The 25,049-nt window shown below is 38.1% G+C and overlaps 1 protein-coding gene across 9 annotated transcripts in view; it reads right to left on the bottom strand.

Moving 5' to 3' along the window:
* The window catches only part of LOC117208264, a 392,468-nt gene that overhangs the window by 9,377 nt on the left and 358,042 nt on the right, over positions 1-25,049 (bottom strand). For 8 of the 9 annotated variants that reach the window (XR_004487654.1, XM_033449295.1, XM_033449301.1 and 5 more), the window contains 2 exons: positions 3,533-3,623; positions 154-402 (listed from right to left, as the gene is read on the bottom strand). Coding sequence is in view for 8 of the 9 variants with exons in the window: in XM_033449295.1 (XP_033305186.1) it covers positions 154-402; positions 3,533-3,623 (340 nt within the window). In the remaining variant the exon portion in view is untranslated. The remainder of the gene's footprint in view (positions 1-153; positions 403-3,532; positions 3,624-25,049) is intronic. The other variant, XM_033449298.1, reaches the window with a different exon arrangement.

Below are 25,049 nucleotides of genomic sequence, written 5' to 3'. Positions count from 1 at the left end.
TCTTGGGATATCATCAAATAATTAGACATAAAGATCGAATGACGTGAGTATTTCATCACGACAAAAGATGAATAAAAAATGAAAATTAAAAGAGGAAATGAGAAGAGAAGAAAGACAAGTCGAGGACGTGGTAACGAGAGCATAGCAATGAACCTTTTGGGATAGAAGGGCGCGGACCACCTGGTTGGCGACGTCGTCCAGGCACCGCTCGTACTGGCGACGCTGAGCGTCCGCGTCTCGTGCCAAGGCAGCGTGTTCCGTTTCCAAGGTCGCCAGACGTGCCACCAACGCAGCATGCACCTCACCAGCACATGCAGCCTCCAAACCGCGCAGCTGACCCCTCATCGACTCGTTCTCCAGCTGCAGCTTCGAAATCTGAGCCTGATACTGATGCACGCGTGCCTGTTGGTAAATGAAAAACAAAAAATAAAACGTCATTAACGAAAAAGCGGTTCAATGTAACTCGCGTCACAGTTCTAACTCGACGAGGTGATTACAATAACTCGAACTAGGATTAGATTTGAGTTATTTAATTTTAAGTGGATTACAAATGATAATCTTCGTCACGTGAATCGCAGAATACAAATGAGAATAATAAATATTCCAAAATTATATGTAATATTTAATTCAAACTCTCGTAGGTTATAGCATCAATTGAGAAATAATACAAATGCCACGAGAAGATGATAAAACTTTTTCTCGGATGTTTCAAAACGATGGATAAGAAAATCAAGGAGCGCTCCTTTGCTTACTGAGAAATCGGCAATAATTTGAAGGGCTATGGCGATAGTTCGAAGAAGTGTCGCGCCTCCTCGGTGGCCAACTGCACTTTTCTCAAGGATTCGGCGCAGTTCCGTAGTCAGAGTTAATAACACAAGCGGTCGTTATTAGCAGAAAAGCGTTTAACGTTAAATTAGGGCTGTAGAGACCTGTCGGGGACAGGGGTGCTAATAGAGGGTGCGTGTGTCTGATTTATAACAGTCGTGCCAGCCAACCGGCCCTTGCTAATGTCTACACTCCCTTCTTCTTTCAAAGCTGAAGGGAGAGCAACGATTTTCTGTCATCTCGCGGGAGAAGAGCAACGAAAAATAGAAATATAAACTGTCCGCTTCATGGAGTTCTTCCCGCAGCGTATCTTTTCGCGTCGTTTCCCGCCACTTTCGACTAATCTATCGTCGTACTCGACAGCTTCTGCTCGCCTCTGAATTGCACGCATCGAGTACAGGGACATTTCTAATCTAATCAATTTCTAATCTTGAAAAACACACTTGTAACAAGACGTTAAATTCGAATGTACGAAGAATTCAAAAGACAATTTACTCGAATTTATAAAGAACATAGGAGCGAAGGTTACGAGTTGCAATTTTTAGCACATCCTATTGAATTAGATTTCTTTCCTCGTATTATCAGCTCCTCTAATCTACTAATAAAACAACGTTAATTTATTAATACTAATAGAACTAAAAAAAAATTCGTCAGCGATGTAACGAAACCCATTCGCCTTTCTTACCAGAAAAAATTATGTTAAGCGGAATTTTCAAGCAATTTTTCGTCCTGAGATCGCGAAGAAAGAAGGGGGATGCGCGCTCCGCAAGTAAAATCGAACAGCTACAGAGAACACTTGCAGGCATTATGGATATACTTCCTCATAGCCGGCAAAGGGACTTTTAGGGGGTGGCATCGGTGGGGCGGGACGACATTGAACCAGGGGATCGAGTGACGATCGATAATAAACGGTATTTCGTGGGGCAGTGATGCACACCCCACGCGTTCTAAATCTACGACTCTTTTAGAAGCAAACCGGCCGTGAACGAGATAGTGCGTACCATTCTAAGGGTTCGTAGCAAACGCGACCGTTTACCGTTTCCTCCCCTTTCATTGTACACGGCCGCGTTACGTTACTTCGTTAAGTCAGGAATATTGGTCGTTGGCAAATATGTGGCGAAAGTATTGTCAGTTCGCAGATGGCTCGCTTAGGATCGAGCAGAATTAGGGAATTTGCTGGCGGTCTTTGCCAAAATTGCCTTTCTACGAAACCACATTCTATTCAAATATGTTTCTCTGTCTTTGATTTCCGACGTGGTTGGACAGGTATAACGGATAAAAACAGATTTTTAAACATAGATTTCACATATGCTGTAGGTGGTAAATGAACGTAAAAGCAGTTTGAGGGTGATTCTACGTCATATTATAGTATAGTTCATAAGGCATATGGATTCGAAAATGAAACCTGTAGAACCTAGAAATGTAGAAGTTTCCTTGAATTTAAAGTAAATATATCGTAAAGAAATGAAAACATGAAAACATTGTTTTTAGAAAAGAAGTTTTCGGTACGGTGGGAGACATTACGTAACATACATAGTTTTTCTATAAACGAAGGGGAAAATTTAAGGTCAACTTGATTTTTTTAAATGCCATACCCTCCTGTCTACAATACGACAGACGAATTTCTCAGACGAATTCATAGATGTCAATCTTTCGGTTTATTGGGAACATAGATTAGTCAAGTTGGAAGAGTTTCGAATAAACTCGTTCCCTTCCACTTGCGTGTGCGTCTGCTTCAAATGTACAGAGAAATTAATTGAAACGCCATCCGATCGGTAACAGGTCTATCGAAAAGAATATCCTTAATCGCACCGATCGAGTGTTTTTAATCGACGCGGAGTATACATCGCGTGCATATCGCGTTCTTTAGCCCATTGTGTCGCTTCATGGACCGAAAGTACCGAATAAGAGGACGAAATAAATTGCGTTACGTGAATTCAACGATAAACCCAGCACCCCGCTTTGTGTCGCCGGCAGGAACAATCGTACATGACAACTTCAGCTGAAATACAATAACAGCTTGTTGGTTCGCATTACGAGAGCGTTGTTATTGGACCATGGCAGCTGGAAGCTTTTTACCAGAGTGTCATCGTGTCTCGACTTCTGTTTACAAAAAAAAGAGAGAAAAACAAATAAATCGTAGAAGAGAAAAAAAGAAATAGCCGCCACGATAAACGATGGAAACTCTGTTCGATAGACTAGAGAATTTGACAGCCTCTTCGTTATCTGTTCGTGCTTATCGACAACGGGACCAATGGTTGAATCAAGGGGGAGACACTCCGCTTTTCATTTCACCCTAGATTCGGGAAGCTAAAATCCGACGAACCACTCGAACGAATATAAATTCAAGGAGGACGGTACGCGCAATTGAAATTCTGCAGAAATTGAATTCCTTCAGGGACTTATGTTTCGATGTAACATGCGATACGACTAATTATCGAGCGATCTTGATCTTTTGAAATCAGAAAATTTAATGGTATCTCGTAATGTTACATAATTTAACATTTTCGAAAAGTTCGAAGCTTACAAGTGACTGGCAAAACATTTTGAAGTTTTACCAAATACTGCAATGAGACATAATAATCATTGAATAGGTACTAAACTGACTGTTAAAAGTGGTTCTGCTGAATATCGAGGTTTATTAATATTATGGATAATCGACTAAACTTCTGAGCTACTTGGAAACATTTTTTTGGTAAAATCTTACCTCGTAAGAAAGTGTGAGCGCAGTTTTCTCTTGCTTCAGCTGTTCGGCCCTGTGCTTATGCTGCAGCAACCCCCGTGATGTCTCCTCCATCCTGGAACAAATCGAATTCGCTTGAAGGAGCTGTCCAGTTTTAATTCTCGTCGAAAAGGTTCTAACTGAACCCGTACCGTGGCCCCGTTCAATCCCTTTGCCATTGTTGCGCATGTTTCAATTGCTTCCAGCGTGATAATTCTACCGTGAAATATTAATACTTCAGAGTCCAATATAACTCACCGAGGTCGAAACGTTTGACGATAAATAAAATTTCAAATAAAGAAAAAAAGAAAAGAAAGGAAAAAATGTTCCAATGCAATTAGCCTGTAAAAAATGTATCCTTTGTCACTGAGTTTCACGGTGGAGCAGTTTGTGGATTTAAAGGATCGCTGCATCGTCGATGTAATCGTTATGATTATGAAGGTGAGAAATTATTATAAAGGGAGATGGTAATGGATACAGTTGTGGAACATGTTGTCACAGCTGTGTCGTGGATAAAAAATGGCTCTCATTTGGAAGACAGTTGCCACTATACTTTGCTACCACCTTCGCTTTCCACCCCCGTTACGAGTTTCGGAACTTTAACCATCTGTCGTAGAAACCATTCTCTCTATTACTGTAACGACACTTCAGACGTCTTTAGTCACGAATGCTCAAAATTCGAGAACCGCAGTAACTTTGAATACATTTAGTACTCGTCATTGTCTCTATGAGACACTTGGATTCTACGACTTTCTGTAATCCAACAAAGTATTTAAATAAGTATCAGATTAAATAAGTATGAAGCTTAAATAAGCATCAAAGAAGCGAATAGTATAAAGAAGTAAATTAGCTTAAATAATATTTGACGAAGCATTAAAAAGGTATCTCTAACGTTACGACGAGTTTCAACATTTTCGTGAATTAATTTCATTGCTTGGCTTTTGATTAAACGTAGTGTTCCGCGTCGAAAGAAGAAAAAAAGAACTTGAGGCGGGAAATGTCCGGAAAATATATTACGCAAAAAAAGAAAAGCAGGAGCATGGTGAAGAAACGAAAGGCAAAGGGAAGCTGAAATATACATAAAAAGAGAGGGGCAGAATTTCGCCAAGTTTGGCCACCCACTTTGCAAGCAACCCCAGTCGTAGTTCTAACTTAATAACTCGTCGAGTGTATCCGAAGGTTTATCGACAGGCGTGCAGATTTACGCGCAAACCGAAACGGAAAAAGTCGCGACCCTTCGTCAATGTTGATTCGATTATACATTTTCTTCGCGAGTCACGCGGAGGACTCGGTTTGCGACAAATTTCTTCATGCGCACGCTCCGCGAGCTTAATGATCTGATTAGAGATACAAGAGGGTTGCAGGGGCTAAGATATGAAGCCGATTTAAGCTTTCCGAGGGAGACGAGTCGAGGGCGAGTCTCCAACACGCCTGGCAACACCCTTTTCGTTTTCCCCCGCTCTTCTCTCTCTCCTTCTGCCTCTTTCGAAACTAACTTTCCAAACTAACTGCACGCTCCTTGGAGCAAGCGTCCGATTGTTTTCCATCGTAGCAGCCATCTGCAGGAACGCGGAAGGCTTTAATGAAGATTAATTGATAATTACTCGCTGCCACGCTCGACTATCCTTTCCAGAGCCGCGTTTTTTTATTAGAAAAATTACCTCTAGAGAAGGGTACGACTTTGTTGCGACTCTCTCGTCTTGATAACGAGTTCCTGAACTTATATTATGTGCCATGAAGAAGTTGGATAAATAGTAGAACAATATATACAATGCATACCGCTCGTAGCGTTTCTTCGCGAATAAATTTTAAAGCAGATGAAACTTATCTAACTGCAATCAAGAGTGATGGGATCAAAGTCAAGATTCAATTAGATGGTCACGTTTGACAAATGTTTGATACTTCTAATGATTGGGAGATTGCAAAGAGTTCGACGAAGGTATTTTTAACCTTCGAATGTTTGAACCTCTGAATTTCGAAATTTACCAACGTATAAACATGAATTTTCAGGAAACATGCAACGAAAGATGAAAAGATACGTGAAACATTGAACATTTCAAATGCTTTTATTCGGAATTTCACGTCCTAGAATGTAGATCCAAAGTGTAAAAGTCGAAGCCTAAAACTTTTAGAGTACAAATTTTCCAGTGAACGAAAAAGATGAAGAGATAATAATGCAGAGGTTTAAAATCAATGAAAGAGCGCGATCAATGCCCAAGTTTGTAATTAAGTCTCCTTTGAGAAAGTCGATAAGCAGCTGATCGATTTCAATTGTTTCTCGCTTTGGAACGCCTGGAAGACATTTTTATTGTCCGTTTTTCCTCAGCATCGTTTCATAGATAGCTCGTTTGTGTACATACTGGATCGTGGAAAGAAACTCCGCGAATAAGCTGATTGTCCCAGCGAACTTGCTTGTTCAGACTCCTGGATTGTGTATATTCGAGGAGTTCGAGGATGTTAATCGGCTTAGAAGTCCGTTCGTTAAAGCTCCAAGTTTACTTTAACTCTTACCGTGCTTCCGAAACGATTATGAAAATGGCATTCAGTAAGATTGAAGTATCCGATCGGCCTTAAACCGTCTACCTTTATTAACGCGTTCGTTGGAAGGTGACAACGTCTTTATGCGTTCGCTATCTCATCCCGTTATCGTTCACGCTGCCCTGTTTTTACGCTCGTCTCATTTCCATCTCGTTTACTTGAGGCTTCATAGAATCGTTTCTGATACGAGATGAGCTACAGCATCAACGAAAGATTGTTGTGGTTTGTTGAAACAACATTTTATCTACTAAATTTTTATATCTATTCCGTGATTGCGTAAGTCTTTTAAAAAGTGAAATTTTATTTTTATTCCATAGAATTTCATAACTTTCCAGCTAACTGCTCTGTTATTTTAAAATATCTGGATTAGAGAGGTTTTAGATCTAATGTAACATAATTTATTATAATTAGATGTTTCTGCAGTCATGGAAAATTTAATGATGCAAAAATGCACAGAATGCACATACTATGGAAAAACATGTAAAATATTCAAAGTAGAATCCTCGTTGTAATATATTATATAATATATACAAAATATTAATTATATATATAATAATTTACAAATTACGTTCCGCCTCTGTATTTCTGTAATTGCGTCTATATTGTAAAAGTATAAATTTATATAAACATTTTCGAATCTTTGAGTCTTTGGATCTTTGTATATATATAATAATAATATCTGTGTATTATTAAGTTAAATTTTTATTTTGAAGAGCAGTTTTTCCATACGTATAGCTCGTGAATATTAACGAACGTAGGAGTCTTATTTCTCTGTCTTTGGATCTTTGTATAAATAATAATATTTGTGTATTATTAAGTTAAATTTCTATTCTGAAGAGCAGTTTTTCTATACGTATAGCTCGTGAATATTAACGAACGTAGGAGCCTTATTCCTCTTCCGGGGATAACGTAATAATTCACGAGATCTGCAAGTAACCCCGTAACCTTCTTCATTAGAGTTTTACTTGGAAGTCGATTCCAGTTGTGAAACGGGGAGACTTTGCGCGGTGATTCCCCGTAACTTATCAACTAGGGTGCCATTTCAGGCGCCAGACTTAAGAACAATGCTCCGCAAACAGTAATTATAAGTGCAAATAGAAGAGCGATTGTCAGCGAGCCCGTCATACGATGAATAATCAAGATTGCAGCCTTTAGGGCTACCTTCACTTTGCACATCGTTCCTTTATGCTCTCCCTCCAACATTTCGTGGATTCGTTCGTCCTCGATTGTTTGGTCTGCAGGAAATTCAACTAGAACTTAACTATCGGAAGATTAAACGGCTCTGCTTTCAATTGGTATTGGAGTTCAAATTTAGAATGCAATTCTCAAGTAGAAACTTTTTAATCTAAAACTAAATTACGTTTAGATTTGAAAATTTAGAAATTCAAAGATTTAAAGATACAAAGATTAGAAATTCTCCTTACAAATTCTTTGCACTTTAAGGCTGCGGATAAATACAATTCTTATGCTTTCTTATATTCTTCTTGCTAATTAAAGTACGTCAGCAGCATCGCGAAAAACGCTTGTTCTTCCTTTTAATTAAATCCCAGAGCAAATTTAACGCTTTCTCCCGGCGTCAAAACGTCGCCAACTTTTTATCAACTATGGTTGCATTCTTCACGTGGGAAAACTGTTTGAGCTGCGATAAAGAGGCGAAGTGCGATACCGGAGACAATACGTGGAAGACGCATTGTCCCCAACAGTTTCCGGCTGTTCCAACAAGTGAGCGGAAGATGATTATCGTTTAATGAAAGTCCGGCTACACGCGGTTCCGCGTATAATTCGGCAAACGGTGTTCCTGCATCATTATAATCAAGTTTGCAAGGCAATAGCAGTAAATCACGAGGAACGGCTGGCCGGTGCCATGTGTTCCGGTTGCTGATAGAAACTCCGGATGCCTCGGCGACGATGTAACAGCCAGGAAGATGGAGTTCCGAAATTACCATAAAATTATGTTAACAATTTCTGAATCTTCCTGTTATGATTGCATGTGTTGCAGTTGCTGTTAGTATTATTTTATTATTATTTAATAATTATTTATTTATTATAATATTCTCTGAGTATTTTTGCATGAGTAGACATGTAACAAATTTCTTTGGGAAGATTGTAACTCTAGAATGATAAAAGTGACCAATTCATATTTGTACGTATCAGTTGCATCTAGTATTTACCTAATATTCTTTCGATATTTTTATGCGAATCGATTTATGTTTTCTTTGTTTATGTTAAAGTGGCAAAGATAATTTCACGAATTCATGACTCTTTATAAGAATTTTCTAGATTTAATCTTTATGTACCGTTTTTTTCTATATATATTTATATTGTACTTACCTTTATTCGTTAAATTGTTAATGATATACCACTTCATCAGGAGCAATTTTCATATTTTAGTAGCAGTATTAATTAACGAAGGTACTTTACGGACAGTTAAAAAATTGAAATGAATTTTTAATATAATATCGAGGGTCAGCGAAGTGGAGATGGATAACACGCGTAAAAGTCAGAACTCTCGAAGTGTATATGGGGTGGAAAGTTTCTAAGGGCGGTCAATGTAGAGAGTGAAAGTTTCAAGGATGACAAATATGGGAGAGTTTAGAGACAAGAACTTTAAATGGTATGCTTAACTGTCTAAGAACTTCATCGCTGACGTATTACATTCGAAACGAAATACTGGAACTATAGGCACAATATATCGAAAAATCATATAAAAAATTATATATTGTACAATAAATAAAAATACACACTAGAAATAAGTACAAAATATAATAATACGTTTTTGTTAATTTCAATATTTGAACGTCGCTTTATGAGTAAACCAGATACATTCACTGTTAAGACAAACAATATCATAATATCTTCGACGTGTTAATGTTTCTCAGTAATTTAGTATTACGAGCAATATTTTTTAAATTAAAAAGGGACAGAAAAACATCTGTTCAGCTCCAGAGTGAAAATGAAAGAATAATTTTAGTAACTGCAGATTAGTTCACAATGTACTGAATTCGAAAACTAGAAAATAAGATTTATATCGAATTCTACAGCCTGTAATCTTCATTTACAACAGTCTCGTCTGGATCATTTCATATTAATCACGTTTCTATCCGTCGATTTCCATGTTACTCTCGCAAAGAACCGCCATAAACTCGTATTTCATTAAAATCTATCGCTGCAAAAAAAGAAGAGCGTACAGAACGATCGAGCAGCGTTCGGTCGCTGCACTTTGCGCAAAAAGGCGCATAAAATGCAGCAATCCGGAAAAAGGGTTGGCCTGCAGAGTGTAATCTGCCCCTGTGGCATTATTGTAGTCGTGTGCACGAGCGCTGGTAATTGCCAGCGATCCGTGCTTTGTCGAGGAATTGATCAAGAGGCGCTCGTGCGTTTCCGTTCCCTTCGTTTTATTTCATTCCGTTTCGTTCCGTTTTGTTCGACGAGATTCTTTCTCAACGACAGGCAACATCCTCGCGAAACCATTAATCTCGTTTCGTGAATTGGTCCGGGTCACGGGCATTTTTCAACCCGGAACAAGCATCCGTGGAAGACGTATTGTTACAAGACGCGATTGCCAAACCATTGCCGATCCTCGGACGATAAATTGGAAAATCGCGCGATTACTTTCGTTCGTATTACGTCTGGACGAGCAGGGAGCCGGTTACAGGGATATATTGACGACAAAATAAGATTTATTAGGGGAGCGGTCTTGTAGACATGTATGTAGCCAGACGTAGGTTTTTCTCACAGTAAAATAGGAAACATACTATACATACTGTTCAAAATTGCTTGGACGTTTGCTTGTTTCTCGCCTGGATGTAATTCCATTGCGAAAATGCAGACGAAAAGATAAATCATGATCTTTCTTTTTATTTTTATTCCAATGTATATTACAAAGAATGTTTATAAATTATATGGATGATTCTAGACATTAAGATAATAAGGAAAGTTCATGTATATAAATGTCGAATGTGCATGGCACTTATTTTTCAAGTTCGAGGAAGTTGAATGTTGCGCTAGGGTCGCCTGTAGATATGCAATCCAGCTTACATCAGTGCGTGCATTTGGTCGAACATCAATGGAACATTCAGTACTGATATTGATAGTATTGAATATAATTATCAAACGTTATGGAGCACTTTTGTTGTTTAAAAGATTCTATATCCTCATATCGTTTATGTGTTCAAAGTATCGTTCGAATAAAAATATTGAGATATTTACGAGAGATAGCATAGGGTCGATAAAACAGAACATAATGTATTTGGAATTCGATGTTTAATATTTCAAGTAGCGCATAAGAATCTTCGATATTGCACCATTTCTACGATCAAACGACTATTGAATTCGCAAACTACTCAATTTTAATCAAGGATGCTCGAACGTATTCCTCAATTTGTATTCTATCTACTCGCGTTCGCGATATTACTTACTCGAACTACTTGCAAACACCTTACGTAATTTTCACGACTATATTAATGATAGAAGAATATAGTAAAGATAGACCACAATGTAAATGAGAGTAGACTGTAAACTGCAGTTCGTTGAGACCAAAATTAAAAACAAAACCAAATCTTTAGTCTCAACAACGGACTAAAACAATACCTAGGGTATTGTACAAGATATTGTTCTCTGGGAATACCCTGCCGAATAAACCAAGGGAGCTCATTATATACAGAAATTCCGTTACTAGTTCAACTATCACCCTCTCTTACAACATAATCCTCGCCGAATACCGTATTTCGGTACTACAGCTGCACCATGTGCAGATGTATTGCTTTTAAACGCTCATCTACGATAAAATCGTTATAACGCAACATCAGTCTCAATGGGTTAAAGCAATGTTGCTCGTGCTAAGCTCCGAGGCTTTGGACGCTATTATATTGCAGTTATTACTGTACATAAGCATCGACTGCTACTGTGTTACCTTTGGAAATATATTAATAACATCGCGTTTCATGATGGCTAACAAAATTTGAAGTTACTTTTCCCCAACTAAATATCCTAAGCTAATTCTCAGTCTACAAATTTTGTATTAACTTACTTTTAGGACGACATAGGATGTGATAGGCATACAATAAAAAATACGTTGCTTTCACGTAACTGAATATTCTAAGAAAATTTTTATTTTCAAAATTTTTCATTCGCCTAAGTTTAATCTGACACAAAACGTGCCAGGTATAAAATGAAAAATAAATGTATTTTTTAAGAGAAATAATGACTTTTACGTAATTGAACATTTTTAAAAAATTCTTATCCCTTTTACATTCTGCAATCTTAATTCTCATGTATCGTAGGATATGCTATGCAATAAAAACACGGCAGAAGGTTGGGAACAGCAACGTATTGAAAGGTCTTTATTAACGAGGAAAAAGGAGGGGAGAAACGAGCACTATCGTTGCAGTCTTATTGTAAGCGTTATAGTTTCCGCGGATAATAATGGCGCGAGTACACAAAGGTGGCTCTGACACCCCGATTCAATACTACATTCATGGATACCTGTTTGTCTTAGCCGCCGTCTGCGTTTGCATAGCTCACGTGTACATGAACGTGCATGCTTCGTACTATCGCTCACGTGCGATCTAACGTGTAAACAATAATTACTCTCAGCAGCTCGAGACGCGTCGTCGACGGGGATTTTCCCATTTTAGAAGGGGTAGAAATGTTCGTCGAAGTATAATCACGTGTCGCCTATTGATGACAGATGAAATGCGAAAGGGAGTGTAATCGAGCCGTTTCTGCAAATTAGTCACACGCTTTACAAACTTGGAATGCAAGAAAATGCTTTTAGTAGCGCAGAAAAAGGGGTTGATGTTGCTTTGCGAGAAGGAGATTTAACTTTTTTGTTTGAAAAAACGCGTAAGGTCGGTAGAATCGAATCGTTTCCGCACACTTTGCGAATTTGGGATGCAAGAAAATACTTTTGGCTATGAGAACAAGGAGCTGATCGTGGTTTGCAGGGCATTTACAAAGTTTTTCAAAAGGGGGAAGAAAGGTAAATGGAATTTGTAAGGAAAATGGAAGAGTTTAAGAGCTGCTCTTAAAAATCTTTTTCTATTGAGAAAACTTGGAAGCGCTTGTATCGTTGCTTTGAAAGCTCATGCATAGAATATTTGTAACCATAGAAGAATCTCATTTAAATTTTAATTTAAATCTACACGCGATAATTTGAATTCTTTGGGATGTGTAATTAAAAAGACTAGCTTACAAGGTAATAAATAGCAAACAATATTATTCTAGACCATGAAAGATCTCATGTAATTGCTCTGGAAGATCACATATATGGAACTAGGTTCCCATTTGTCGGATTAAACGGGTATAGTAGTCTGTCTTTGCCAAATGTCCCTATTACATCATCCTGGGGGTTCGCTATCCAATCTGTGTTTTTCTCTATTTGGCTTTTCTTACAAGTTACATTTCCGAGCGAATAAGTCTCTCGCAATATCGAAAGCAGTTCGCACTCCATAGCTTTATCTCGTTCCTTAATTTCTGTACTATTGCTTCAATATGATGCATTATGTTTGAAAGGAAATAATAATTGCACCAGTTTCTAGGGGGAAAGACAAGGAAGCCGCGAATACTCTAAAACAGCGGAGGCCGTTCGTTTTCTCAGAGCCTTACAAGTGCATAATTTATTTATGAATCGCAGAAACTAACTGAAATATAGGGTAAAGCATCTCGCAATGCATTTATACGGATTGCACGGAGGCGACGTGCCGTTAGCAGCGAAGACAAACGCGGTTTCTGGGCCGAGGGTGATTGTGAACCTTTTCCCAGAAGGCGACGGTAAAGTTTGATAACAAAGAAGATTGGATGGTGAACAGTGACACGATAATGGCTGGTTTATTATACGAGACCGCGCTTTCGTCTAACACGCACCGGCTCCGGGGTAAGTGTCTGCACGGGGGTTGAAAAAGAATCGTTTCGTCTGTTCGGAGCATGAAATTCATCTGAAAATGTTACGATCGTAATTTCTCCATGATTTTCGTTTTTTATCATATAAGGAAGATTTTTATTTCAATAGCACGAATATTTTAAGTAAGAAAGAATGTTATATATTTTTTATCGAACTAATTTGACGTTTATTCTAAAAAAAATTCTTTTTTTAAATACAGTTTATGTATTTGGTTTTCATCTACGTTTTTTATTTAAATAAGAACACTTTAGACAGGTACAATTATGTTATATGTTTCTTATCAAATTAATTTGACGCTTATTCTAAAGAATTCTAACTTTGGAATACGATTAATGTATCTAGTTTTTGGTCTTTGTTTTTCATTTCAATAACAAGAATATTTTAGATAGGAAAATATTATCTTTTTCGATGAATTAATCCAATGTTTATTGTAAAGAATTTCCACCGAAAATTTGGAATACAGTTTATCTGTCTTTCGATCTCCTCTTGTCAGTGTCAAGATACGAACATCAAAATGTCCATGATGGTGTATGGGAATTGATTGTTTATCTTCGCAGTGGCGTAGCTTGGTTGAAGGGTGATAACGATCGAGCGAAAGTCTCGCGATTATTTTCCCACAGAGACCTACTTTTATCGGGTCGAATCGGATCGCGTGCCATTCCTGCGATCCTATTATGAGAAGCGAAATCTACCCCAATTTTCAATCTACCGAACGTTCGATTATCCCCGCTTATGACAGCTTTGATCAAATACAACCGATAGCCACGAAAATTGACTGTGTTCCACCAGAATTACTATTAACAATACCCCCGACGAATTCATTCTTCTGTATACTGATAGCTGTGTTCAAATTTACATAGAAATACGCTCACCCTATATACACACGTGTCTATATACTTTATTAATGCTTTCAAGGGAGTTGAAAAAACACGTACATATATCGCAGTTACAAAAATTATATTCGAATAATAATTTCCTTTTTTTTTACGATCGTATCGATATTCCATAGCATGATCCATATCTACAATCAGTTCTATTTACAAATATTGTCGCTTCGATCTTATCAATATTCACATCGTATAAACTTTGACTGAGGTTTCTCAAATAAAAAAAAATGCCTAATCAGCCATCGATCTATAAAAAATTGGTCCTCGAAATACTCTAATACAAAATCTATGAAAACTAAAATCAAAAGTATAAATATATTAATAGTACTATAATATTCAAATAATAATAATGTATACTATCTCCAAACACGATATCGATATTGAACAGATGAAATTCATTCTGAAACTGATCAGAAGCCCGAATACATTGCATCGCGAATGCTAATAATATATTCCCGTATGAAGTGGCCGATAACCGCGATACGATATTCCTTTACGCGCTGGTTCTTGTCACGGGAGCAGAGTTAATTTATTAACACTTTACCGACCGCTAGCAGTTCAACAGCATACGCACGTCCGACCAGCAGCTCAGGCGCAGATTCTCCCTGGTGCAGGCTCTGTTTCGGTTTAGACTCTCCAATATCATTCTTTTCGTTGATCGCGAACGGTAAGTTTTTCAAATTGGTATAAAACTGTGGGAGCTTACAAAGCAACGCAACTGAGCAATGCATCTTAGCACTAAATAACAAATTACTGTTCAAATAATGAGAAAGATTGTCGGCGATAAAAAAAGCCGATTAATAGGCTATCGGTCGGTAAGTGTTGGCGACAAAAAACCGATTAATCGGCTATCGGTCGGTAAAGTGTTAATAACGAAAGCGTTCGACGCGCGCGTCTTTACTCACCATTCTGCCATCGCTATTCTATAGGTACGTTTAACCGGCGATGATCGTTTCGAGGCGCGATCGTGCTCAGTCGCGGATGCATTTACGACAAAAGTAGTCGGTGGATGGGAGGTGGTGGCTATAAAACGCGTAATAAACGGTGCTCCGTGTATCTGACTAACACAATGCGACGGTAACCGTGCTTAACAGGCACTCGTAAACCTGTATTTGGTGAAATAAATTGAACGGCGCCGTCATACGGCGAAACATCCTGATCCTGTGCTACGCAATAACGTCGAACGTGTCCTGGAACAATAGCGAATGGAACGCGGCGTTCCCGAGGCCACGATTAAATCTTTCATCGATCGTTAGGCTTATTTCCAGCCTCGGTTGATCGCGTGCTGAAAACAATTCTGGTTGATCTACTTCGCGATCGACAGCTATGATTGAAAATGTTTGGCGAATTGGGTGCCTGATCCTCTTGATACGATATAGTCGGAAGTGTGAATATCTTTGGTGTCAGAGAGAAGCAATTTTTGATTTACAGGGGAAAACGTATGCGTGTGAACATTTAGTTCGTAATTACTATAGATTGGTATGTTAGTATACCAAGTATATAGATTGCTATATATTGGTATATTGGTACAGCTCGTATTTAGATTGGTATATTGGTATATAATTAGATAGACAAATTGTTCAGGAGTTTGCAAAAGATGATAACAGACTGGTAGACATTAAGTTCTAGATTGGTCAACGACATAGTACTTCATGACTCACACATTCCAAATTACCATGAGAATAAAAATTCCTAAAGATTCATAGGTCCTACCAATTATGGGTTAAATACTTTGCACGGTCAATGATGGCGCAACGCACAACGTGTGAAAATACAAATCGAAATATACAGACTATTCCGCGTGAAGTATTACAAGCCATCTTCTTAGAAACTATAGCGGACTAGGTTTTTTTTTACATTTTAATGATACAAGAGGACTAATTATTCGAGGAACAATTCTTTTGAAATGTAATGCCATATTAATTTCGCTTTGTTAAGATATTTCTTACAAAACTAAAGAACATTTGCCTGAAGCGTTTTTCGTTAATTTGCCTAATTAAAGAAGTCTGACGAAAGGAAACTCTGTGAAGAGGCTATTTAAGACGTCAAAGAGTAATTGAAATAGACCTATTGTGAGATGAAATTCATTTCATTAGGTGTTCAAAATGACGATCATTCGTTTCTAAACATTTGGTTGTTATTTTCATGATATCGTTCTGTACATCGGACAACATTGTTGCAGGTACGGATTTACAGAATTTTCGTAACACTTTACGCGGACAACCCTGTATAATGGGAAGAAGAATTCAACAATAAATAAATTTTGGCTGTCCAAACTTTTCTATGTATCCAACGTAGAACAATAAATAATACGAATTAGGTGATGCGAAAGATTTACAGAAACACGATTAGAAATCACTTGATATCTGACATCGACAAGAATTTACGGCGCCAGAGCAATTTTCGAAGGGAATTTGGCGACGCGTGAATATCGTAACATTTTGCAGAGACCCGAAATGTGCGGCATGCGTCGTACTTTACGGTATAATTACAAGGAAGGCTCGTAATTACCCGGAAAAATGAAAAATGTCGGCAGGAAATGGCGGCTAATTCGAGGTTAATGGGCGCGGCGCGGCCGCACACAGGCCGGCCATAATTTCGCGGCAATTTTCGATCGTTACCATCGAGATTGCCATTTCCACGTGGACTTTGGAATTGAATAATTTTCACCTATCATTTCCGTGTTCTCTGGCGACGCGCAAATTTCGCTGGCTAATTCGGCCTCTCCGAGCTGACGACGGAAATCGTTCGGCCGCCTTCTGCCGAGTAGATGGGAATTCCGGTCTGTAATTTGCGCGACGAACTTTCGATTTTCAGCAGGTATCGCGCGAACGCGTTCCAGTACGCTTTACGGCTGCAATAGACCGCGCTTTACGATGTAACCATCCCATTCCCGATCGTTTGCATCGCAAATACGGCGAAATTGCCACGTTTCATAGGGATAAGCCAGCTCAAAAGTTTCGTTTTACTATGCACTCGCTGTAGTATATAAAATGCACGAAATAAAACATGTTTTGAATTCTGATTGCATTTAAATTACCGTTGAAAAACTTCCTTCGGGGATTGCGTCGTATGTTCTCTTTGGAATCGATGAGACATTTTCGGGATCTATCCATCGAAGAGAAAGAAACGAAATTATGTCGCGATGCAAACTTCCTTCGCGTTTACACTTGTTCCATGTACATTTTATTCTCCACTAATTCGTATTATTTTTTACTATATTTATCGTTATTAGTAGATTACGAACGTATATACAGTCGTGTGAAATTTGAAGAAATTTAAAGACAGGCATTTTAAATTCTTAGACTTTAGTATCATAATTACTTCATTTTTGGCAAGAAATAAACTAATGGAAGTAAGTTATTAGTTTCTTGAAAACTGAACATTATTCGTGTATTTTTGCGATGAAATTGAAATCTTGACGGAAGATGGAGCCGGTCGGTGTAACTGCCGAGAAATGCAAATCAAAAAACAAAACCAAAAGCTTTCCGTATACCTCAAGGCACCAAATTCGCCAATTTAATCGCCAGTCACGAGAAACTACCAGCGTCTCGAAGGAAGATCGATCGACGATCGTGACGCAACTCGTTCATTGTCCTCTTGGGTCGAAAGAGACGAGACGTGCAACGAACTCTCGTTCGACGTCACTTTGAAATCACGAGCAAACATTGCACCCTGCCAGGCCAGCGGAAATTACCTAACAGCCTGTTAAGCGCGTTTGTTCGTGGCTAGTCGCTTGGCTGGCAGACGCGGAACCGCTCGAAATTTCGCGATTTCGCGCTCGAAGCGAGGACACTCGTGTATTTCCCGTACGATCGGACAGGCAAACAGTCTCGCGATAGAGGCTCTCCTCTGTGAAAATTAAAAATTCCATCCTCGTACGGGCCGAGCGGTGTTTTACGAGCGGAGTCGCGCGTTATTTTTGCGCGGGCAGACACGAAATTCAATTTTCCATCCACCCTTTGCCGCTGGACACGTAACCGTGAGCGTTCTCTGCGTCCGAGAGGGCCCATTAACAGCGCTGAGGAACAATGCCTGCTAAATAGGCGCACTGAAAGGGTGCTGCTTTGGGAACAGAAGGGGATGAGGAGAGGAGGAGGGTGCCGGAGGAGCGCGAAGAGTGATATGCGAAAGAAACGAGGGAGAAGGAGATTCATGGAATGAGAATCGAAGAGGAAGATGAAAGACGAGGAAGAGGTGTAGAATTAGATTGTGTTGAAGGGAGGACAAATGGAGAGCTTGGGAAAATAGCGAGTAAACGATAAGAAGAAGTGGAAACAGGTTTTGTAAATCTTTGCGTTGAACCAGCGAATAAAATCAGAAATAAAGAATTCGAAGAGAAGGCTGAAAGGCTAGAAAAAGGGAGTCGAATTAGGTTGTGAAGAAAGGCAGAATATGTAACGAGGATCTCGAAGAAAAATTGAATGAAAAACAAAGGAGGATGGATGGATCATTTTTTTGTAAATGCTTCTCATATCATCGAATGAAAGAATAATAGAAATGAAAAAGTAAGACATAATGTGTTACGACCGTTCGCGGAGAGACGTGATCGCGAGAAAAACGCGTCAGCGAGAGGCGTAAATTCTCGCTACGATTCTGACAATCGACGCCGCGAATCAGCCGTTCCCCTGTTTCGATTAGGATAACAGAGGTAGTTCAAATGATTGTGACACTGAATTAACGGGATTAGTATAAACTTGCATATTTAACAATATTTAAAATTATAATGAACACGTCACAAATGATTTAACGATAATACAATTAGTTTGTTACTGTAATTCGACCCGATTTTATGGTATTTCTCGATGTATTCGTTTGACTAAGCTACCTCGATTTTATTCTTCTGAACTTCTCGATGCATTCGGTTTGAATCCTCATTTGCTACTGACTGCCCTTCGATCTTGTCCTTTATCTTCTCTGGGAGACAACCCCCATCACGCACGGCGCAACCGTTCGCGCCTATGATCACGTATGCCATCTTTTTTGTGTAGATAAAATAACGGACCGAAGGCGAACTCTCTTGGCGACAACTATGCGTTTATCGCTACTTTGTGTATATCTCGACGGTCATGTAAGACGATCTATCCGCGACATTGCAGCACCAAGGGAGACGGTTAAGAACACGGTCTATAGTGAGCCTCGGGGCGTAACATAATGCATTATAATTTATTATCGTGTTATATGACAATTGTAACAGAAAGAGGGGAAATAATATCTGTGAAGTAAAACATAAGATACAGTGAGTGATCTGTTATTAAAGACGACTCCACCTTGTTGAGTAAATAAATTAAAAATAGGTATATTTAAAAAAGGGAGAAATAGGGAAGGAAATCCTCAAAGATGAATTAATATGGGATGAGAAGAGGAGAAAGTCTTCGGGGTATAATGAAGTGGTTAAAAGAAGTAGTTCAGTGCAAAAAAAAAGGACAGAGCGTAAATAGGAATCAAAGGGCAGAGAACGAGGAAGTTAAAAACCATGAAGGAATAAAACGAGAAGAGTGGAGAACCGAGCAAAACAAAAGTGGAGGAAGAACAGTTAAAGCGACGAACAATTCAAAGGACAGACAGAGCAGCATGGAACAAAGAGAGGCGGAGGCGACTGAAGAGCCGCGTAGACGAGAAGAAAAACGAGCACGAGGAAAAAAGGAGCGGAAGCGTCGCGCGGATAAAAGCGAAAGAGAAAGAGAACGACTTAACGAACGAGCAAGAAGGAAAGTCGCTCGTGACGGTTGCATTTGAAGTTGGAGATTCGCAGCTGTTGCAGGCTGCGTTATTTCGCGAATTTGTTTCGGCTGACGCTTAAAGAATTAAGCGGAAGTTTACGAATTATTAATGTTGTTAATATTAACCATATGATAAATATAATACATATAGTTTGAATTTTATTAAACACAGAGATAGATGTTACACATGTGGGTAATTCTGCTTCACCGGATACATGAAGTTAATTAACTGAAGTTAATCGATAATATATATGTCGGGTTATCATTAGAATTCAAGGCGCGCAACGATTCTTCGTTTGAATTAGCCATTGTTTTACGAAACAGAGATTATATTTACGCGAATATACAAGATTTTACAAAATATTATGAATAATGAGTTTAATGAATGATAAGATTAACAAACGATAAGTTTAACTAATGATTAGATTAAAGAATAATAAGTTTAACGAATAATATGTCTTACGAATAATAAGTTTAACGAATAATGAGATTAACGATTGATAGGTTTTACGAATAATGAATTTAATTAACAATATTCCGGGGTTCAAACGAATCCACGGTTAATGGATAACTCTTTACTATGCGTAGAATAATTTTAAACACAAAAATACGATTGCTGAGACACTCGGTAAATTGCTCGATGTATCACTTTCCAAGGTGATCACACGAATGAATATCTGATGAAAATCTGTTTCGCTATACGACTGCATTTGTTTGTTATATGCTCGCTGGAGGCATCGAGAAGGTTCCAATCGTCGTTGCTAGGCAGTTTCTGTCAAAAGTTTGTTGTATACTCTTTGGAAGCATCGAGAAAGATCCAAACGCCGTTGCTAGGCAGTTTCTGTCTGGAGTTTGATTCCTAATACAACGTGTGTCCCATTATATCGACATCTCCAAAGTACAATTCTATGTGATTTCTAGGGAGAACAATACAACCGATACACACCTTCGTCAGGCAAAACGTTTATCCCGTAACCGTGGCTACGTTCGGCGACCAGTTGTCACCTCGAACCCACTTTCGCTTTCACAAATATCGAACAATTACAAATGACAATTGCTTAATTACAGCTGTGATAAAATCTAGGCTAAAGCATTAGAAGACTTCCTTAAAATTGCAAAGGGAAGGCTCCGGTTTTCCTTTCATCTCCGACATATATATAAAGATTTTTCATAATCAAAATTAGTTGAAGTTTCATAAAAAGTCAATAATATAACCAATGCTGCGGCAACCAAGAGTTTTGAAGTATGCAAAAAGTAAAACATGTTTAGTTTCAGAATCGAGCAATTGTAGTTTTCAGTTGATTCCGAAGGTAATTAAAAAATTTCCTGAGTAGAATTTCTGGCGAAGTACACAAAAATTTCTACTCCACCGGCATTCGATTATATGTACTTAGATGATTTCATTTTGATTTCATTTTCCAAAGTACATGTAAAAGACTCAAATATACTAGATCTAGTCCTTTTAATATCTACTGTATTTTAACATCAAATGAAAGAATATTCTCGTTTGTAAAGTAAAAGTTTCGGTTTCAGTGATTAATCGAGATATTCGGCCACAGGGTGCAAAACGTGTAAATGCGTTAGAATGAAGATCGAAACGTGCACATTGCACACGGCTCTTCCACCCCTTTGGCGGGGCACAGCGCGTGATGACGTTTCGTGCAGGCCGTTCATAAATTGCGACCGTGCACACGGTTCGCGTACTTACGCGAGAAATTGCGGGAATTAATTATCGTTGATTCACGCGTCGCAGCGGCTCTCTCCTCTTTCCGAGTCACTACTCTGTACGCGTGTACCATTTATTATCCCTAATTCGCGTTTTTACTAGAGGAAACAGGATATGCTGGAAAAATCAGAGAAGCGGAAGGTGGAAAAAACGGAGTTGATATTTGAATTTACCACTTGTTTACTGGCTGACTAGCTATGCAAATTAATTTGCGTTTTATTTTTGCAATGGATAATATGTATATCGATAGAACTATCTTCTCTCACATAATAATCGTAACAGCAAGGTATACGAAACTGTACTATTAACTGAAATTGTTATAAGCTGAATTATGTAAAATCACGTGACGAAGAAAGGGAACATACAGAGGATGTATCGAGACCAGATCCATCGCATAAATAAATTAATTAATAATAACTTCGGTAATAAAACAAATGAAATTTTGCAAGTGGTTTGGTTATTCTATCTGATGAGAAATTATCAAAAAAGGATCATTCTGGCGGAGGAGGATTAAAAAAAAGAGAAGCTAATAATCTATAAATTGTAAATTGTAAATTTGTTAATATCGTTATACTTGGTAAATTTACATACTGCTAGAAGTGATAAAAGGAGACAAGATAGAAATTAAGATAAAGCAAAGAGCAATAAAGTTTCACGAAAAAGCAGAGGAAAAACAAAGAAGAAAACTGTTGAAAGAAAGATAAAGGGAAAGGGAAAGAGATCGGGAGATGACGATTACGAATCGAACAGCTTAGGAAAGCAACAAATGGTGAAAGAGGTAAAAGAAAGGGACAGAGAAATTCAAAGACAAGTACAATATAAGACAAGATAAAAAGTGCAACGTATAATGTAAGCTACAAACAGATAAGAATAAATGTACCGGCAGAGTATTTCAAAAGAGCTGGGGATGAAAATAGTCAGATGCTAATAACAAAGGCTAAATGTGGTAATATAGAAACATGGGATAGGTAATACGAAAAGAAGAAGAGGAAAGGAAGTGCGAGATTTGCCATGAAGGACGAAGCATCTGGAGCATATGCTCAGGAAATGCAAAGAACTGGTAAGGGGGAACTTGAGAAGGACATAGTCAATGGTAGGGAAAGAGAACAGCTAACAAAATTAGTTGTGCGAAGTGGAGAAAAGGAAGAAAGACGAAGAAAATCGTATGCATATGTATACATATAGTCATTTGATGTTAATTGACATTGTAAAGAGATTGTGAACGATATCACTTTCAGGGCTGTGAGGTCAAAAATAAAGATATACACGTATATACGTGATAAATTATTGTGTCAAATTTCTGTCGCTCATACATCAACCATAAAATGCCTTTTCCTTCGACATTCGTGCAAACAGAAATTTCCTTTTCCTATTTTATATTATCTACGAATGAGTTACACAGCGAAGCGGCACGTAACCGATTACAGCGGTACAAAACAAAAGTATAAAACGATCCTCGTCGTCTGTTGTTGCTCGGTTTTGATTATCGCCACGCGATCCCCGCCGGGTAATTATGCTCATTAATTAATCATGAGTTAAATAATAAATTAACCGGGCATACGTTTGCGAATTAACTGACCATTGCGGCAAATAAACGCGCTGACAAGTTAAATACAAATTAATACGTCCGACAACTGTTAATTATTAATACCGGTCGAATAAGTTCCTGATATTCGAAGCACGCGGATAATTCGATACCATCAGAATTTCAATCGATTTACGCGACGGACCGCAATGAATAAGTAATAGGATTTTTTTTTGGAAATGTGAAAGTATTAATTATGCGGAACTAAAGGGTTCATGGCGAACTTAATTGATAACGTCATGTTTAAATTAGTATTAACGTTAATCAAGAGCGTATTTTTCCTCAATTATATCGCTGTTTATATATTTGCTATTGTATGAAATGTGTTCGATACATTTTTTATTGTTTTATATATTTCCCTTCTAAAATAAAAATGGTAAACGCTGCAGTGGCATAACTTTCAAGTGATAAATAATGCAAGTATCAAAATTAGTTTTTATTGTTATTATTATTATTGTTATTGCTTATTATTATTAATTTCTATTATTTACTTCTATCATATATTATACTATTATACTCTTATACTATTCGATACAAATATCTGGTACACCGCTTACCATTTCAATTCCTTAACCCTTCGAAGTCCACCTCCGTAATATTACGTTCGATAAAACACGTTATACGTATCACGTAAAGCGTTTCGTTCTCACGTATTTTCCTAAAATTCAGTGAGCCCTTATTAAAGGCTTAATAATACTTTTATCTATAGTTAGAAAATTATATTATATAGATATATTATCGCAGAATTAAGAGAAAGGTAAATAGTCCATTCTTTCGCCATTTCTTTTTTTACGTGAAAGCTAAAAAATTTTCGGTCGTATACGTAACCCTTGTCACGACCAGTGTCGATGAAACGAAAGATTTCCAGAAAGGGTCGAAGGGATCAATTCTCCGACGCTGTGAATTCCTGCCGGGAACCGTTCCAGGAAGGAGGGGCATGCCAACTCACGCACCGCGTAACACGCAAGCAGAATGCGTGTACATTGGCCGGACATTTTTGTTCTCGAGGATATAACGCGACATGATGCATTACAACCGGCCGGATATACCGGCTGACGGTTTTCTGTCCTGAATGAATAATCACATCGGTTAACGCGACACGTTCGCCCATCTCTGCGGCTGGAATTCTCTTCGTGTTCAAATCACCATGCTTCGACTTTTCATTAGCGTAAAGAACATCTTGTCGAGGTTCCTTCTTCTTCTTCATCTGCTCGTTTCGTTATCCTTGAAATGATCTGGTTTCGATCAATCAATACCATTTGTACAATCGTTCAATATAGTTTGACAGACAGTTTTTACTGCATTATTTATGTTAAATAATATTTCTCGAGAAGCATAATGTTGATTTTTATTACATGAAATTCCTTGCAAATTCTTCTTGAAAAATATGATAATGGATATACATAATGATAATTGAGATACATTTAACGTCAAATAATTAATCAAATTTTCCTCAAGGGAAGATGTATCCCTTTGATATCTTCTTCCCAAATTTTAGAGAAAATTTTGAGCATCTTGGAGGATTTGGGAGTTTATTCATAAAAAGTGCATAGAATCGTAAGGATTACACAAGTAGCACAATTTAAATATATCGATTATTTGCATGGATGAAGATCACGTATGTAAAGACTACTTATATTTTGATAATATCTACTGAAATATAATGTTCATTTCAAGTCACATAGACTTGACGAGAACAACAGGGTCGAAATATATCAAATAGTTACAGATAATGCGACGTAAAAACGCAACGTAGGTAAATGCATCGAATAATTCTTTCGATCGTATGATAATCCACTAAAGAAACAGTTCAACAGATAATTTAGTCAATCTGGACAGGGTGCCCAAGCTTTTTACAAGATAAATTTAACGTTAAGATACGTTAAACAGAAAAAAATGCCTATGAAATTACAGGGTGCCACGAAAAGCAAACGGTAGACTGTAATTTAGTTTAAAGAGGTAATAAAACAGCATAGATTTATCGAACATGACGTCCTATCGGGATGTTCGGATGAATTGAGACTCGGAACAGCGGAGGGGCGATGGGACCAAAGGGTGGCGTCGTTATTGCTGTCTGTAGACTGTCATTTCCGTCGGTAGCATGGCTGATATAGCCGTGTCGTAGGGATGTTATCGACTTTT

This window comes from Bombus bifarius, unplaced genomic scaffold (assembly GCF_011952205.1).
Source record: "Bombus bifarius isolate JDL3187 unplaced genomic scaffold, Bbif_JDL3187 scf7180000008058, whole genome shotgun sequence".
NCBI classification, from domain to species: domain Eukaryota; kingdom Metazoa; phylum Arthropoda; class Insecta; order Hymenoptera; family Apidae; genus Bombus; species Bombus bifarius.
This window is presented reverse-complemented; position numbering and strand designations above follow the sequence as displayed.